The 17,851-nt window shown below is 38.8% G+C and overlaps 1 protein-coding gene and 1 pseudogene across 11 annotated transcripts in view; both read right to left on the bottom strand.

The window, feature by feature from the left end:
- The window catches only part of CSPP1 (centrosome and spindle pole associated protein 1), a 122,167-nt gene extending 106,955 nt beyond the window's left edge, over window positions 1-15,212 (bottom strand). For 3 of the 11 annotated variants that reach the window (XM_067018058.1, XM_067018063.1, XM_067018062.1), the window contains exons 1-3: window positions 15,034-15,212; window positions 5,705-5,813; window positions 1,676-1,775 (exon numbers count right to left, since the gene is read on the bottom strand). In XM_067018058.1, the coding sequence (XP_066874159.1) occupies window positions 1,676-1,775; window positions 5,705-5,803 (199 nt within the window). In that variant the 5' untranslated portion in view covers window positions 5,804-5,813; window positions 15,034-15,212. Of the gene's footprint in view, window positions 1-1,675; window positions 1,776-1,983; window positions 2,056-5,704; window positions 5,814-15,033 lie in introns of those variants that run through there. The other 8 variants (XM_067018059.1, XM_067018064.1, XM_067018065.1 and 5 more) reach the window with 8 other exon arrangements.
- A 1,247-nt stretch (window positions 15,213-16,459) lies between these two features.
- Window positions 16,460-17,482, bottom strand: LOC131743709 (eukaryotic translation initiation factor 4 gamma 2-like; annotated as a pseudogene).
- Window positions 17,483-17,851: the final 369 nt, after the last annotated feature.

Genomic DNA, 17,851 nt, shown 5'->3' with positions numbered 1-17,851 from the left:
GTAAACTTATTTGAGGTTCAGGTTGAACTACGTAATTATTTGCTATGGGATACAAAAAGGAAGAGAGGAGTCGAGGATGACCACGCAGCCAGCTCAGTAAAAGTTTGAGAGGAGTAAAGTTCATTTTGCACATGTTGATTCTGAGCTCACAACATCCAAGAACAGATATTAAAATATTAGATATATGGGTCTGGAGTTCATAAAAGTAATGGGAACTAGGGATAGAGATTTAGGAGTAATGAACACATTGATGATAAATAAAGCCCTGTGAGTGAATGAGTCATTCAGGAAGTATATGAAATGAAAAGGAGGCCTAGGACAGAGCCCTAAGGGATACCAATTAAGGAAGAGGGAGAAGTCACTGACTGTAAGTTGGACTTTAAACTCTCCACCATTTGTGAATGTAATAGTCAAAGAATAATTTTTAATATAATTCTTAAAAATCAAAACCCTAGTTTAAAAAAATGTGAAACAAGTCAGGAAATTAAAATTTATTATCCACCAATTATGTGCCAGTCATCTTTTCATATGTATTCAATTATTGCCACAATAACCTTTTAAGATAGATGCAATTCTTAAGATGAGGAAACAAGGAGCTTAAATAACTTGTACCTGGTTGCAAAGGCATGAGAGCCGCAATCCAAAGCAAACTGACCTTAGTGCTTGAGAGAACGTACTATCAAACTTTTAAAAACATTATCTGCTGGAATAATTCAATTTTTCAATCCATAAAAATTTAGGGCTAGAAAATAATCCAACTTCTTTATGCGACAGATAAAGAAACTGAGTGCCTTAGAGATTAAGGCACTTAACCAAAATATAATGCTTAAGTTCACTAAACCAGTATATTGGCCAATAATCTGTAACAGACTCAGAATGGAAAGCGTTATCTATATATGAGATACTAAAAGTATGGCATTCACTTTGAGCTGTTTTTCTAATAGAGACAGAGAGCCCACTATCTACTCAGTCTCTTGGCCAACATCCCCTTGTATTCCCAGTGGAATACAAATGCAAAGCAGCTAACAATTTAGGAGTATAGAATACCCATGGCCATGAAAAATCATCCCCATGAGAACAATGCTTTAACCAAATGCAACTCATCATATTTGACTTCCTTTATGTGAAAGTTTCAGTCGTCGTCAGTAATTCATAGGATACACTTTTATAACATTCATACATTTTCTTTAAAAAAAAAAATGTACACCTACCAACAAGCCAAAATGAGGTTAAGTTTCCCAAATACTTTCATACCAAACCATAACCAGACTCAACACAGCTAAATATTAACTTATTTACAATTCTAATATAGTCATCAATAGTATTTTGTATGCTTTAAGCATATGTCTTTGATTTTTAAATAAAAACAAGTCCACCAATTAACACACTTTCTCTCTCACACACACACAGATTCCATTCAAAATTTGCAATTTCGATACATACTTATTGCTATGATTTCTACAAATCATAACCAAGACAATAACAGTTAAAATGGGAAGAAGGTTCTCAGTATACATTATATTTCATATGTAGACCATACTGTCACATGTAAGATTCCAGAAAGGAGTTATTTACTAGGATTCCAAATTTACCTTTTTTTCGGACAAGACAAAGATCTTTCATGACAGCCTGATAAGAATATCTTAAAATCAGTTTAGCACACCTAATGACATACCTAAGGAACCCTTGGTCTGTTGACTGTTTGGTGGTATGTTTTCCTTAGCCATGGAGATTAATATTTCACTGTTTTCAGAAAGCTTCTCTGATGCTGTTCCCTGAAAGAGACATAATATTTACAAAATCAAAGGGGGAAAAAACCCACAAAATTTACAATTAATCTCAGTACTTTTATTAAACAACTTGATGAAATTACATGGTATACCATAGAAGACATTTAAATGTTAGGTTTGAGGAGTTAACCTAAGGTATTTAATATTGCAATATTCTAGTATTTAGCTCACTGACTTATCAACAAATACTTACTGAGTTCCTGAAACAGGCAGTGTCCTGGGCATCAAAAGCATATGAGTGAATCAATGTGATACACCATATCAACAAACTGAAGGAGAAAAACCATATGATCATCTCAATAGATGCAGAGAAAGCTTTTGACAAAATTCAACACCCATTTATGATAAAAACCCTGCAGAAAGTAGGCATACAGGGAACTTTCCTCAACATAATAAAGGCCATATATGACAAACCCACAGCCAACATCGTCCTCAATGGTGAAAAACTGAAACCATTTCCACTAAGATCAGGAACAAGACAAGGTGGCCCACTCTCACCACTCTCACTCAACATAGTTTTGGAAGTTCTAGCCACAGCAATCAGAGAAAAAAAAGAAATAAAAGGAATCCAAATCGGAAAAGAAGAAGTAAAGCTGTCACTGTTTGCAGATGACATGATACTATACATAGAGAATCCTAAGGATGCTACCAAAAAACTACTAATCAATGAATTCGGTAAAGTAGCAAGATACAAAATTAATGCACAGAAATCTTTGGCATTCTTATACACTAATGACGAAAAATCTGAGAGTGAAATTAAGAAAACACTCCCATTTACCACTGCCACAAAAAGAATAAAATATCTAGGAATAAACCTACCTAAGGAGACAAAAGACCTGTATGCAGAAAATTATAAGACACTGATGAAAGAAGTTAAAGATGATACAAATAGATGGAGAGATATACCATGTTCTTGGATTGGAAGAATCACATTGTGAAAATGACTCTACTACCCAAAGCAATCTACAGATTCAATGCAATCCCTATCAAACTACCACTGGCATTTTTTACAGAACTAGAACAAAAAATTTCACAATTTGTATGGAAACACAAAAGGCCCCGAATAGCCAAAGCAATCTTGAGAATGAAAAATGGAGCTGGAGGAATCAGACTCCCTGTCTTCAGACTATATTACAAAGCTACAGTAATCAAGACAGTATGGTACTGGCACAAAAACATAAATATAGATCAATGGAACAGGATAGAAAATCCAGAGATAAACCCACACACATATGGTCACCTTATCTTTGATAAAGGAGGCAAGAATATACAGCGGAGAAAAGACAGCCTCTTCAGTAAGTGGTGCTGGGAAAACTGGACAGCTACATGTAAAAGAATGAAATTAGAACACTCCCTAACACCATACATAAAAATAAACTCAAAATAGGTTAAAGACCTAAATGTAAGGCCAGACACTATCAAACTCTTAGAGGAAAACATAGGCAGAACACTCTATGACATAAATCACAGCAAGATCCTTTTTGACCCATCTCCTAGAGAAATGGAAATAAAAGCAAAAATAAACAAATGGGACCTAATGAAACTTAAAAGCTTTTGCACAGCAAAGGATACCATAAACAAGACCAAAAGACAACCCTCAGAATGGGAGAAAATAGTTGCAAATGAAGCAACTGACAAAGGATTAATCTCCAGAATTTATAAGTAGCTCATGCAGCTCATTCACAAACAACCCAATCCAAAAATGGGCAGAAAAACTAAATAGACGTTTCTCCAAAGAAGATATACAGATTGCCAACAAACACATGAAAGAATGCTCAACATCATTAATCATTAGAGAAATGCAAATCAAAACTACAATGAGATATCATCTCACACCACTCAGAATGGCCATCATCAAAAAATCTAGAAACAATAAATGCTGGAGAGGGTGTGGAGAAAAGGGAACACTCTTGCACTGCTGGTGGGAATGTAAATTGATACAGCCACTATGGAGAACAGTATGGAGGTTCCTTAAAAAACTACAAACAGAACTACCATACAACCCAGCAATCCCACTACTGGGCGTATACCCTGAGAAAACCATAATTCAAAAAGAGTCATGTACCACAAGGTTCATTGCAGCTCTATTTACAACAGCCATGACATGGAAGCAACCTAAGTGTCCATCAACAGATGAATGGATAAAGAAGATGTGGCACATATATACAATGGAATATTACTCAGCCATAAAAAGAAATGAAACTGAGTTATCTGTAGTGAGGTGGATGGACCTGGAGTCTGTCATACAGAGTGAAGTAAGTCAGAAGGAGAAAAACAAATACCGTATGCTAACACATATATATGGAATCTAAGAAAAAAAATGTCATGAGAGACTAGAGGTAGGATGGGAATAAAACACAGACCTACTAGAGCATGGACTTGAGGATATGGGGAGGGGGAAGGGTAAGCTGTGACGAAGTGAGAGAGTGGCACGGACATATATACACTACCAAACGTAGGGTGGATAGCTAGTGGGAAGCAGCCACATGGCACAGGGAGACCAGAGAGGTGGTTTGTGACCACCTAGAGGGGTGGGATAGGGAGGGTGGGAGGGAGGGAGACACAAGAGGGAAGAGATATGGGAACATATGTATATGTATAACTGATTCACTTTGTTGTAAAGCAGGAACTAACACATCATTGTAAAGCAATTATACTCCAATAAAGATGTTAAAAAAAAAAGCAAAGGGAAAAAAATACATATGAGTGAAAAAAAATACAAAAGAATCTCTGCCATCACAAAGCTTATAAACTACTGTGGTGACAAAAAATAAACATAATACATAATTAGATTATGTTATATGTAGCAAGTGATACAGAGGAGCAATAGAAAGAAACAGAACAGTGTGAGGAGTCCCAGAAATGATGAGGGAGGGGAGTGCAAGGCCTGACTGAGTGGGTGATACCTGACATAAGACTTAAAGATTATTACCTATCTATTATAATATTAGAAACTATAATAAAGCTGTACACTGTCAGTCCTAAGTACTGGAGAGTGGTTAAGAGCATAAACTGTGGAGCTGGACACATAAAGGTTCCAATCTTGAATCCACTACTGTGTGTACCTGGACAAATTACTTAACCCCTTTAAGCCTCACTTTCTGGATCTGTAAAACAACAAAAATTCAGCCTACTTCACTGGGATTTTATGATTAAATGATGTAATACATGTGAAGTCCTTGGCACAGCTCCTTGTACAGGGCAGATATCACGGAAGGAAAGCAAACTAGTGCGATGGTGAAGAGAATAAGCACTGGATTCAGGCTGCCAGGGATCAAAGCCTAGTTCTACTAACTCTGTCACCTAAGTCTCATTACTGAACGTCACCATGCCTCAGTTTACTCATTTGGAAAATGACAATAATAACTACTTATCTCATAGATTCATGTAAAGTATCAATGTAACCTCTAAAGACTATGCCTCATCCATAGTTAGCCCATAATAAATATTAGCTATATGAGTAAAATTCCTATATAATTAGAGTGTCCATATTTTTTATCATTTCAATCAGGATAACTCTGTCCAGGACAAATGCTTAAACCAGACGACACACTGGGACAACAAGCAAAGCAGGACTGTCTTGTGCAAGCCAATATATACGGTTACTCTAATTAGGATGGACCATATGGCATAGATTAATGTACATTCTAATATGTATGTAATATGTAATATCTTATTACATACACTGAGCCCATGAGAGAAAGTGCCACATCTGTCTAGAATGCTATATTCTCAGAGCCCAGCACAGTCTCAATAACTATCAAACGTAGGAAAGCTTTCTCAGACACTGCTTTCAGAAACATTTTAACAAATGTATATTCTGAAAAATACACACAAAAAAACTATTCTAATAAATTTACTTTTGTAGATTTTAAAAATGTTTAAGATACTGATTCATTAAAAAATTGAATTACCTTCATTTCCATGTAAGGTGGATCACTTTCCAATTCTGCTTTGTCTCTAGCCAATTTGGCTTTTCGCTCTTCAATAAATTCGTCCAAATTATCAGCCATGCTGCAGATACTAAAAACAAAATTTTTAAATAAATTTTTTAAAACCTTTCAGTGAGCATAGCTATATCAGAATATCTTTAGGCTAATTATTAACATGCAGGCTTAGTCTGCATTTAGTATTCAATCTCAGTTATCAAATTGAGAACTTCAAACAAGCCTGAATGAAATTTGCCTACCTGCTTTCAATCCCAACTTCCCCCAAAACCTACAACCTACTTTAAAATATCAGAAAAGAAATAAAAAAGAAAATGAACCAACACCACCATCCACACATATACACCAAAAAATCCCTGAAGTCAAAGCACTTTTTTTTAAGTTTATTTTACTATTTGGAGGTAATTTTGAACTTACAAAAAAGTTACAATATGAATAGTATAAAGAACACCTGCATATTCCTTATCCATTCCCTATTGCTAAGATTTTGCAACACTTGCTTTACCTTTGTGCACACAAGTTTGTTCTCTTTACACAATTTTTTCTAAGGTCATTCAGAGGCTGAATTACATATATCCTAGTCCTTTACCCCTAAACGTTTCAGTGTGTATTAAGAATTATTCTCGGGCTTCCCTGGTGGCGCAGTGGTTAAGAATCCGCCTGCCAATGCAGGGGACACGAGTTCGAGCCCTGGTCTGGGATCCTACATGCCGTGGAGCAACTAAGCCCGTGAACCACAACTACTGAGCCTGCCCTCTAGAGCCTGCGAGCCACAACTACTGAGCCCACACGCCACAACTACTGAAGCCCGTGTGCCTAGAGCCCCGCGCTCCGCAACAAGAGAAGCCACTGCAACGAGAAGCCTTCACACTGCAACGAAGAGTAGCCCCAGCTCGCTGTAACTATAGAAAGCCCGCGCGCAGCAACAAAGACCCAACGCAGCCAAAAATAAATAAATTTTAAAAAATTTAAAATTAAAAGAAAAAAAGAATTATTCTCTTACATAACCTCAATGTATTTGTCAACTTCAGTAACATTGATTTTTTTAATCTACTGTCCATGTTCCAGTGTTGTCACCTGACCTAATAGTGTCCTCTATAGCATATTTTTCTCTCTCCAGTTCAGGATCCAGTCTAGGGTGGATACAGCATTTCACTGTTACGTCTCTTTAGCCTCTTTAATTTGGAACATTTCTCCACCCTTACTTTGTCTTTTATGACACTAATATTTTTTGATACCACCCACCCACCACCCACTCTTTTTAATAGAATAGTCCTTATTTGGAGTCTGCCTGATGCTTCTTCATGAGTAAATTCAGGTTATCAGAAGAAATATTACATAGGTGGTGATGTGTCCTAAAGGTGTCAACAATTAGAGACACATATCCACCTGCTCTTTACTAGTGATGTTATTTTTTATCACACGGTGGTCAAGACTGATTTCTGCATTACTGTTTCCTTGTAACTAATAAGCGGTCTATAAAAAGATATTTTTAGGCCATGCAAACATCCTGCTCCTGATGAAAATTTTCAAGATTTAGCATCAATTGGTGATTCTTTATTGATCTAGTCTTTGATTCTAGATGCCTGCAAAATGGTAACTTTCCAATTCCACCACTCCCTGCATATATATTTACAAGTTGGCACTAATCATTCTATTCTAAAGAGCCCTTCCTTTGTCCATATTTATTTTCAGCTTATTATTAGTAAGAACTCATGAATTCTTATTTTTTTCAGTAAGTCTTGGATTTTTAAAATCATAAGTTGTTGATTTTTTGAGGACTAACTTATATGCCATAAAATTCACCCATTTTAGTGAAAGGTTCCAAAAGTTTTACTAAATTCATACAGTTGTACAATTATTAACACAAGCATACTTCCATCACCCAAAAAAGTTCACTCATGCCCCTTTGTAGTCAATCGTCACTCCCACCCCGGCTCAGGCACTGTGAGATGTTTTCTGTCTCTATAATTTTGCCTAATCTGGAAATTTAATATAAGTGGATCATATAAGATGTAGTCTTTTGCATTGCCTTCTTTCACTTAATGTAATGTTTCCAAGATTCATCCTTATAGTTGCATCTATCAGTAAATAGTTGTTTTTTATTGCTAAATAGTATTCAATTATATGGAAATATCATATTTTGTTTATTATTCACACATTGCTAGACATTTGAGTTGCTTCTATTTGGGGGCTTACTTAAGAATAATGCTGCTATTGAGGCTTGCCTGGTGGCGCAGTGGTTAAGAATCCACCTGCCAATGCAGGGGACATGGGTTCAAGCCCTGGTGTGGGAAGATCCCACATGCCGCAGAGCAACTAAGCCTGTGAACCACAACTACTGAGCCTGCACTCTAGAGCCTGCGAGCCACAACTGCTGAGCCCACGTGACAAAACTAGTGAAGCCCGCGCACCTAAAGCCCGTGCTCCACAACAAGAGAAGCCACTGCAATGAGAAGCCCGTGCACTGCAACAAAGAGTAGGCCCCGCTCACTGCAACTAGAGAACGCCCACGCACAACAACCAAGACCCAACGCAGCCAAAAATTAATTAATTAATTAATTATTAATAATAATGCTGCTATGAACATTTGTGTAGAGGCTTTTGTGTGTTTTCAATTCTCTTTGATAGATACCTAGGAATGGAATTGCTGAGTTATCTGTAACTCTGTTTAATGCTGTGTGGAACTGCCAAACTGTTCCTCTCATTCCAACCAGCAGTGTATGAGGGTTGTAGTTTCTATATATCCTCACTAATGCTTAGTACATTCAGTCTTTTTGATAGCCATTCTATTGGGTATATAGAAGTATCTCATTGTGGTTTTAATTTGCACTTCTCTAATGACTATGATGTTGAGCATCTTTTCATGTCGTTATTCATATATCCAAACATATAACCATTGGCACAATGTCTTCAAATCTTCTGCCCATTTTTAAAATTGTTTTCTTATTGAAATGTAAAAAAAAATGTTATGCACACTGGATACAAGTCCTTCCTCAAACATCTTTTGTAAATATTTTCCCCAAGTCTGTGGTTTGTTTTTAAATTTTCTTAATAATGTCTTCTTTTTTTAATACTTTATTTTTTAGAGCAGTTTTAGGTTCACATCAAAACTGAGCATATGGTACAGGTTTCCCATATATCTTCTGCCCTGACTCATGCATAGTCTCCCCCATTATCAACATCCTCCACCAGAATGGTGCATTTGTTACAACTGATGAACCTACATTGTCACATCATTATCACCTTAAATCCACAGTTTAAATCAGGGTTCACTCTTGGTGTTGAACATTCTATGGGTTTGGACACATGTATGCTACATATCCACCTTTACTGTATCATATAGAGTTGTTTCACTGCCCTGAAAGTACTCTGTGCTCCACCTATTCGCTCCTCCCTCCCCTCTAATCTCTGGCAATCACTGATCTTTTTAATGTCTCCATAGTTTTGCCTTTTCCAGAATGTCATATGGTTGTAACCATACAGTATGTAGCCTATTCAGATTGGCTTAGTTCACTTACACGTACTACTAAGGTTTCTCATTGTCTTTTCATGGCTTGCTAGTTCATTTCTTTGTAGTGCTGAATAGTATTCCACTGTCTGGATGTACCACAATTTGTCCATTCCTTTACCCCACTGAAGGTTAGCTTGGCTGCTTCCAGATTTTGGCAATTATAAATAAAGCTGCTATAAACGTGTGGTGATGTCTTCTCAAGAGCAAAAGTTTTTAAATTTTATGAAGTCCAATTTATCCATTTTTCATCAATTTTTCATCAATTGTTTGTGCTTTTTGTATCCTATGTAAGCTTTTGCCTGAGATCATAAATATTTTCTTCTATGTTTTATTTTAGAAGTTTTATAAGTTTCTCTCTTACATGTATTACTTCTTACATCTTATACCTATGATCCATTTCAAGTTAGTTTTTGCAAACGGTGTAAGGCAAGGGTCATCAAGGTTCAATTTTGTTTGCATATGGAAATTATTTCAGCACCATTTTTTTGAAAAGACTATCTATCCTTTCCTCATTGAAACTAATTTTTTTAAAAATACATCTTTCAAAAACCCATAAAACTTATTGACTAATTCAATGTGTGGCAAGAAAGGAGCCAGTGATGACCAAAGTTTTAAGTCCTGGAAACTAAACGTGAACAGAATTCTGGACAAAAATAAGTCAGAAGAAGCTGGTTGGTGTGAAAAGGTTTGCTTTAGCTGTGTTAAGTTACAGCTAGTCAGACATGCTAATGAAAATGTCCAGCAGATTCAAGACTCAAATTCAAGAGAACCACATTAGAAATGTTTATTTAAAAGTCAACAATTTTAAAAATAATAGTTGAAGCTGTGGTAAATGAAGGTATACAGTGAAAAAAGATGACCCAGAACTAAATGATGGGAATGTTCACTTGAGGGGATAACAGAAGAATCGAAAAAAAAAAAGCTGGAAAAAAAGTACAAAGAAGGAATAATTAGAAGAGGATATAAAGCAAAACCCAGTCAACATAATTTGCAGAGGAAAAAAAAAAGATACGAGAAAAAAAGTAATAAACAATATCAAATGCAAGAGCTAGAGAAAAAAATATCCACTGAATTTAATGTCCGGAGGATAATAATAACTTGTAAAAATGTAGAAAAGCAAGTTTTATCTAAAAGAAATATGTTGAAACTTAGTTAAGTAGTACATAATGTGAACTTCATTCTATTATTTACTTCCAAAAAGAACAATGATTTTAAAATATGGCTTTAGCAAAATATATTACAAACCAAGAAAAGTTAATATACTTTAGCCATTTTTAAAGTGCAATTTGGGCTTCCCTGGTGGCGCAGTGGTTGAGAGTCCGCCTGCCGATGCGGGGGACACGGGTTTGTGCCCCGGTCTGGGAGGATCCCATATGCCGCGGAGCGGCGGGGCCCGTGAGCCATGGCCACTGGGCCTGCGCGTCCGGAGCCTGTGCCCCGCAACGGGAGAGGCCACAGCAGTGAGAGGCCCGCGTACCACAAAAAATAATAATAATAATAAAATAAAGTGCAATTTGTCACAAAAGATTTTTCCTAGTAAAAATTCAAAACAGTTCAACAGCAAACAGAGTTTTCAAGTTAAAGAAAATCACTCCTTAAAAATCCCCTAATTTCCCTAAATATTTTATGTCTGAAAGAAATAAAAGATAATGGTGGGATAATACAAACATAATAATATAATTTGCTATAAGATTTCATGAAGAATTTAAACAGAAATGTCATTAAATCTAAAAAAAATGTTTAACAGGCCTCTTTCACTCTGAGCTATCTAACGTCTGTTAACAATTATTAGTTAAACATGTGCACTTCTTAGTTTTAACCAGACTTTGAATTTATAGATACATGAATTTGCCTATACTATAATAATTTAACATCAATTATAAATTCTAGAACTGATTTCACATAACAGTAATCACAGCAATAAAACATTTTTAAACAGTGGTAGCGAGCATAAAACACGCCATAGCTAAAACATGAAATTTATCAGATATAAGTACATATTTAATTATCTCTAATTTTGCCCTGCTGTCTAATCCGATTAGAATATAGTATCTCTAATACTAAATTGAACAGTCAAAAACACTAATAAGCTTTCTCCTGGCAATGCCCTCCAGACAAAGAACGCCAGGAACACTACTATAGTTAAACTAGTTGGATTTATTACTCATTGCATTGAGAGACGTCAATGCCCACCATGGGGTACTCTGGGGTATCTTATTAAGAAGGTGTTAGAAAAGACTTACATACAGGTTTGGGGCTTGTATTAGGTGATTTGGGGGAGGGTTTAAGGGAGCAGAGCTCTGCTCAGGATTAAATGCTGTCAGGAAGTGAGCGCAATTCTTTAATTGGACATGTTAGTAAATCTCACTCACAGCGAGACTAAAGCTGTAACTAGCAAAGGAGTAGCAATCATAATCAGTTGGGAGAGATGTCTCACATTTTGTGTCTGGGACAACATTCATGTTTCATCTATGTTTGGACATAACTATGGAGCGGTACTGTTTTTCTCTTGCTCCATCATGGACACAGAGCAGCTTTGTCTGATGTTGATTTTCTGTGCAATTGCTTATCTTCAACAGAATAAAACCAAGCCTAAGCAGTACTGTCAGGCCAGCTGCCAGCAACACCAAGGCCTTGGTGATAGTACAGGCCATCCTCTAGCTGTCATGGCCATTTTTCTCCTTCTCACTCCTAAAAACATGTGACAACTTATATAAAACATATTTCAACTACAAAATTATTCAAGAACTACTTAATGAATCACAGAAATTGAATTAATGGATACAGCCTAAGTACAAAATAGAGTAAAAATGTTTACAATTTAAAGATTAAGTTATAAGAAAGATCAGCTTACGGAAACCTAAATGGGATTCTTTATTCTTCACTCTACAATATAACATCACTCACACTTTTTCCAAGATATTATTACCAGGTTTCCCCCGCCCCAGTAGCTGTGTACATAGTATGTAGATGATAAATAGTTTTCAGAAAATCAGTTTAACTGAAAGACATGGATTTGAAACCAATTTCATCACTAATTGACTCTACGTGATTGACCTCAATGTGTTCCTTAACCTTTCTATCCCTCAGTTTCTTTATCTATAAAATGAAAGTATCTACTCTAGGGTTGCTATGAAGAAAAAATGATACAAAATGTATTGCACTTTTGACACTTAGAAATCAATAAATCATAGCTGTTTTATTAATTCTCATTAGGGGAAAGGAATATTTTAAGTACATTTTATTGGGTTAACTCGAAGTGTTTGTATACATCAGTACTCACTTTTTTTTAAAAAGCCTTCAAAGTACATTGGGATTCAAATTGCCAATAATTGATACTTGTTTATCATAATCCAAATCAACATCTTTAAATCTTAAACTTAGGCCCTTCGTGCTTATTATATAGATGAAAATATAAGCAGACCAGAACATACTCATTCTACAAAACCTGAGTCAATCTAATAAACAGAGAGGATCCAGAAAAAACTGAGTATGCCCAATTCCTTTTCCCAATCTCACCAATCACAAAGAGAAGGGGAAATGTTGCTCCCATCCTTTGCCCTCTCCAGTGAAGTGCAAATTTCCACCCCTCTATAGAATTAGGAATGGAAAATAACTCCCATCCCAAAGGAGGACACTGTTCAAGATGTTAGGGGGATGAAAAGTATAAAATATGATCCTTGCCCTCAAATTTGGACAAGATTACATCCCCTGTCACAGTGGCTCAGTCTAGCCAGACTAGGAGTTAGGGACTGATACCCACTCATACAGGACCCAGTAGCAGTATCAAGAAAACAATCTGAATAAGTCTGGAATTCAGAGTAGAGTCCAGGTTGGAGAAAAAAGGGTTAGCAGTTTTTAAAATAATCTTTAAACCTATAAAAGAAAATGTTGTCAGGACAGAGACCCTAACACAGGAGAACAGAATAACAGGGTGTGATTACATATGGCTGTGGGGTGCAGTGGGAAGCCTGTGAAAAAGCCTTAGAAGAAATAGAGGGAGGGATGAGCTGAACCAGAACTATGTTTCTCATTTCCCATCCATCTGGAGAGCTTTCCACCAAATGAAAGATGCTCAATCTTTTTCTCCTGGCAGATGACATCCACATGAGCAACTTCCAAGGGCACATCCAAATTTTGACAAAACCCTCTAAATGTTGCTAAGAAGTAAATACCATGTTACTGGGGGGAGAAAGGAGGTTGAGGGTTAGGATACAGAGAGAGCGTGAATATATAAAGGCACAACTAAGTCTGTTAGCAGCTGTTAATAATATATCATTAATGGTGATCTGTTAGCAGCTGTTAATAATACATCATTAATGGTGACTAAGGACAGTAACATAAATTAGATAACCTTCTGGTTATGCAAAATTGCCAAAACATTTATTCAAACACTTCTGTCTCCCACTCTGGAAAGTAATCAGAACTTAAGTGAGAATGACGTTAAAGGATAATCTGAAATCTGCTCAAAGTTTGTAATAGTTAAATCACATGTCTAAAAACTTCATTTGAGAAACACTATACTGAAAGCACCCCTTTTCAATTTACCCTATCAATTTACCTCCCTTCCAGTAGGTTATCTGTACTGAGGAGACCCAAAATTTCATCCCTAGGGAGCATTCAGCATAAACTTAACCAGCAGAACGTTTAGTCCTAGTAAGAAAAAATATGCAGAAAAGAAAGCAACATCCTATTGGTTACCATGGGATTCCTTTTTGCTTGTCAACATGAAAAGCCATTCTGTCATAAAGTTGAACCTCGCTGAGGATAATTGGCTTTTTATAAACTCATATTGGTTACTATTTGGCTCTAGCATTTCCCGAGGTGTTTGGAAACTAGGTAGTGGTTTACTTTAGAAATTAGTCTCCCTCACCAAAAAAAAGAAAAAGAAAGAAAGAATGAAAAAAAAAGAAATTAGTCTTCCCAAAAATCCAAGCTAAACTTCTTAATCCTATAATCTTGAGAGCCAGCCTCTCTCAAAAGATGAGTCCCATTGCTAACATTTACTAAAAAAGGGATTCCAATCCCAGGTAACAATGCTAAAATCAAGGCAATTAGAAAAAAGAGGTTCAAGCTCAAGGAGCCGAAGGGAAACAGGATAATAACAGCACCGACCTCACAGGGCTGTGGTAATTAAATTTTACTTGCAAAGCAAAGCACTGAGAAGCAGCGTTGGGTGCACAAGCACTCAATAAACGTTAACCACTAACCAGCACCGAGTAAAAGGAAAGGTGCTTCGGTGGCTTAGCCAAGCAGTGGAGGGCGGCTGATGGGGAGGGGAAGGCACGAAAACCAAGGCACAACTGGTTTCTGGGCACTGTGGGTGGCGGCCTCCTTAGGAAGCGTCCGCGCGTTGTCAGGCAACCAGGTCTCAACAGCACCCGAGGCGGCGACTGCAGCTGTGGCCCCAGGGTCCAGACCCGAGACCAGACCGCACAACCAAGGCACCGCCCCTTGCAACAGTGAGACCCTCACGTACAGTGAGCCCCGTCCCCGGAAACCGGGCACCGCCCCCCAGCCAGGTTGCAGCGAGACCCCGACCCAGTCCCGGGTCCCCGGCCCTGCTGCTGCTAGACTCCAACCCCGTAACTCGGGCACCGCCCCTAGCCCGGCGGCCGCGAGACCTCAGTCGGCGGGGAACCCCTACCCCTACCCCAACCCCGTTACCCCGGGACCTCGGCCAGCCCGGCCGCCACGAGACATCCGCCCACGGCGAAGCCCTGCCCTCGCCCCAGGGCCGAGAACCCAGCCCCGGCCACACCCCACCAGGCCCGCTCCCCACCTGCGGCCGATGGACTCTTACTCAGGAAAGCGGGCTCCCGGGCTTGCGTCGGGGAGACGCACAGCGCTCTAACGAGGCTCTTCGCGGTCCGATGAGGCGGCGGCGGTCGCCCAGCGCAGAAACAGGGTGACAGGCGTCCTGGCCCGGGCTCCGCCTCTCAGGCCGAGCCCTCTGCCCGCCCTTCGCCAACGGCCAAGCGCGGCCCCGCCCCACTATGGCCGCAGGGCAAGGCCACGCGGCCGGGGTCGCCCCCTGCCGCCCCGGAGGCCGCAGGACGCCTGGCAGTTCGCAGGGCTCGCCTGCACCTGGCCTGGGTACTCAGCCACCTACCTGGTTCCCCTGCTCTGCCTGGAGACTGTTAAACCGTGGGGACACGTCCCCAGGCTAAATTGATTCTGTCCCCTCCAAACCTTCCTGGGTCAGAGCTTGGTGGGGGGAGCGGGGGGGCGGGGTAGGGCGAGGGAAGGGTAGGTTTGGTAGTGAAAGGAAAAACTGTTGGCATACCTCTCTGGGGCATCACTGCTCTCCCAGCAGTCTGGTCAACGTTTCGTCCTGGGCTTTTACTATTAATTTCAACATATTCAGTTCACCCAATATTTAATGGCCATATACTACCGCTAGAAAAGAGATCTTTAGCTTCCCAGGACAGTGGGACTAAGAGTCCTTTATCTTAAGTTGCTTTGTATAAAGGTTTGAAAGAAATTATCTTCAAATGGAAGTTAATGTCAAAAACCTCAGGCGGGGGTGTGGACTCCATAATGCTAATGGTTCGGTTTTTTTTTTTCAAGTATCACAATGTTTATTGATAGATACAAGTATATAAAATCAGGGCACGAACATGACTTGATAAATTAAGTAGACTTAATTTCAATACTATAATAAGAAGGAGCAATTCAAATTCCCACCATCTGTTTCACACCCACGAAGACCACTTCAAGGGCATTTACGATCTCTCAAAACTGATCAGTTTTGTGCAAGTAAACCATGTTTCTTTTTAAAAGACTTGTGCACTTGCCCAGGCTCAAGGTTATTAAAATCTAGCACATAAAGCCCATCACTAAAGGCAGAAATACAGGCAATATACTATTACAGCAGCAACCATCAATTACAGTTAAGAATTTTTCTGTAACCAAATGGATAATAAAATATTGCAACAACTCAAGTATTACTGAGCAAAGTGCATTTCTACAGTATTCATTGTTGCTCTTCAGTTTTATAACTTAAAACAGCCTATGATAACTGGCAGCAAAGAAGGTCCTTGCAATAGACTGCCTCCGCCTGAGAAATTACGATGTAATTACTGCATGCTGCTAATATACTATCTAAACATTAAAGATACTCCTAAAATATTTGATGGTAGACTATGATTAAGACATTACACTACAAAAAAACCTTATGCAGAAGGAAATACTAACTGACGTGCTTTAAAAATTGTGAAAACATTACAGTGGAATGAATTTTCACAGTGGTTAGGTCAAGTGCAGTTACATCATAGCAACAGTATGTTTTGCACAACTTACGGCTTTGGCTGGTTCTTTTAGTCAGCTTCTTCCTCTGATTCTTCTTCTTCAGCAGTTTCTGGCCAGGTTAGCCACTGATTCACCTGGAACAAAGCCTTGCCTTTCCCTGTAAACTCTTGGGTTATATCTTCTTTCCAAGCCAAGAAAGCTTCTTCTTCAATAATTCCCATGTTGGGCTTCCCTGGTGGCGCAGTGGTTGAGAGTCCGCCTGCCGATGCAGGGGACGCGGGTTCGTGTCCCGGTCTTGGAGGATCCCACATGCCGTGGAGCGGCTGGGCCCATGAGCCATGGCCGCTGAGCCTGAGCGTCCGGAGCCTGTGCTCCGCAACGGGAGAGGCCACAATAGTGGCCCGTGTAACACAAAAATAATAATAATAATTTCCATGTCATAGAAGTGAAAAAAAAAAGCGGAGTAACATGCCTTTCCGGAAGTTGCTCTTGTAGCAGTGCACCTGAAGAGCATAGAGGGCAGTGATTTGTAGCTCAACGTGATCATGAAGAAACTTCTACATTACTGGCTTGAAGGAAAGAAGCAGTTGTTTTTCCTGCTCTGTTCTTTGGAAGGAGCAGAGGAAGACTGTTTCATCACTGGGTGGGTTTACCTCACTAGAAATGTAAGATGCTAGGCATTAAGATGTTCACAGATCTTTTATCTACACGGTTTGGAAGACATGTTGTCTTTAATCCACTTAAATATGGTTTGAGGGGATGGATCCAACTTTATTTGCTTTAACAGTTCCTTCTCCAATTTGAGGAGTGGGAATAAGAAACTCAGTCCCTTTCCTTCCAAGATCTCCAACATGCAGTCCTTATTCTGATCAATTTCTGGGAGCATTTTCTGCATATTGACCTTGCTTTGTTGGACAAGCTCTGTTAACCATTCTCGATCTTGTAAGTTAGCTAACTGCTGAAGACAAAGTAAGAAGAGAGGAAAAATACTTTGTACGAGGGTTTGAAAGACAAATTATCTTCAAATGGACGTTAATGTCAAAAACCTCAGGCGGGGGTGTGGACTCCATAATTCTAATGCTTTTGTCTTAACTAAAGGTCACAAGCTTACAGTGAAAAAAAAACTTCCAAGTAAACAAATACATTATTTCAATGCAATGTAGAAGAACCTACAGACATTTAGAGACACCGTGGAAGGAAGATTAATGGAGAGAGAAGGAAGTCAAGAAAGACGGCATGGCAAAGATCGCTGAGTTATGTTTTTAAATATTAATATGAGCTCCCAGTCAGAAAAGCAAGGGGAGAGCACTTCAGGCAATGCTGACCACTTATGCAAAGTTTCAGGGTAA

This window comes from Kogia breviceps, chromosome 17 (genome assembly GCF_026419965.1).
Source record: "Kogia breviceps isolate mKogBre1 chromosome 17, mKogBre1 haplotype 1, whole genome shotgun sequence".
Classification (NCBI taxonomy): Eukaryota; Metazoa; Chordata; class Mammalia; order Artiodactyla; family Physeteridae; genus Kogia; species Kogia breviceps.
Note: the sequence above shows the minus strand (reverse complement) of the source record. Positions and strands in the feature narration are given on the sequence as shown.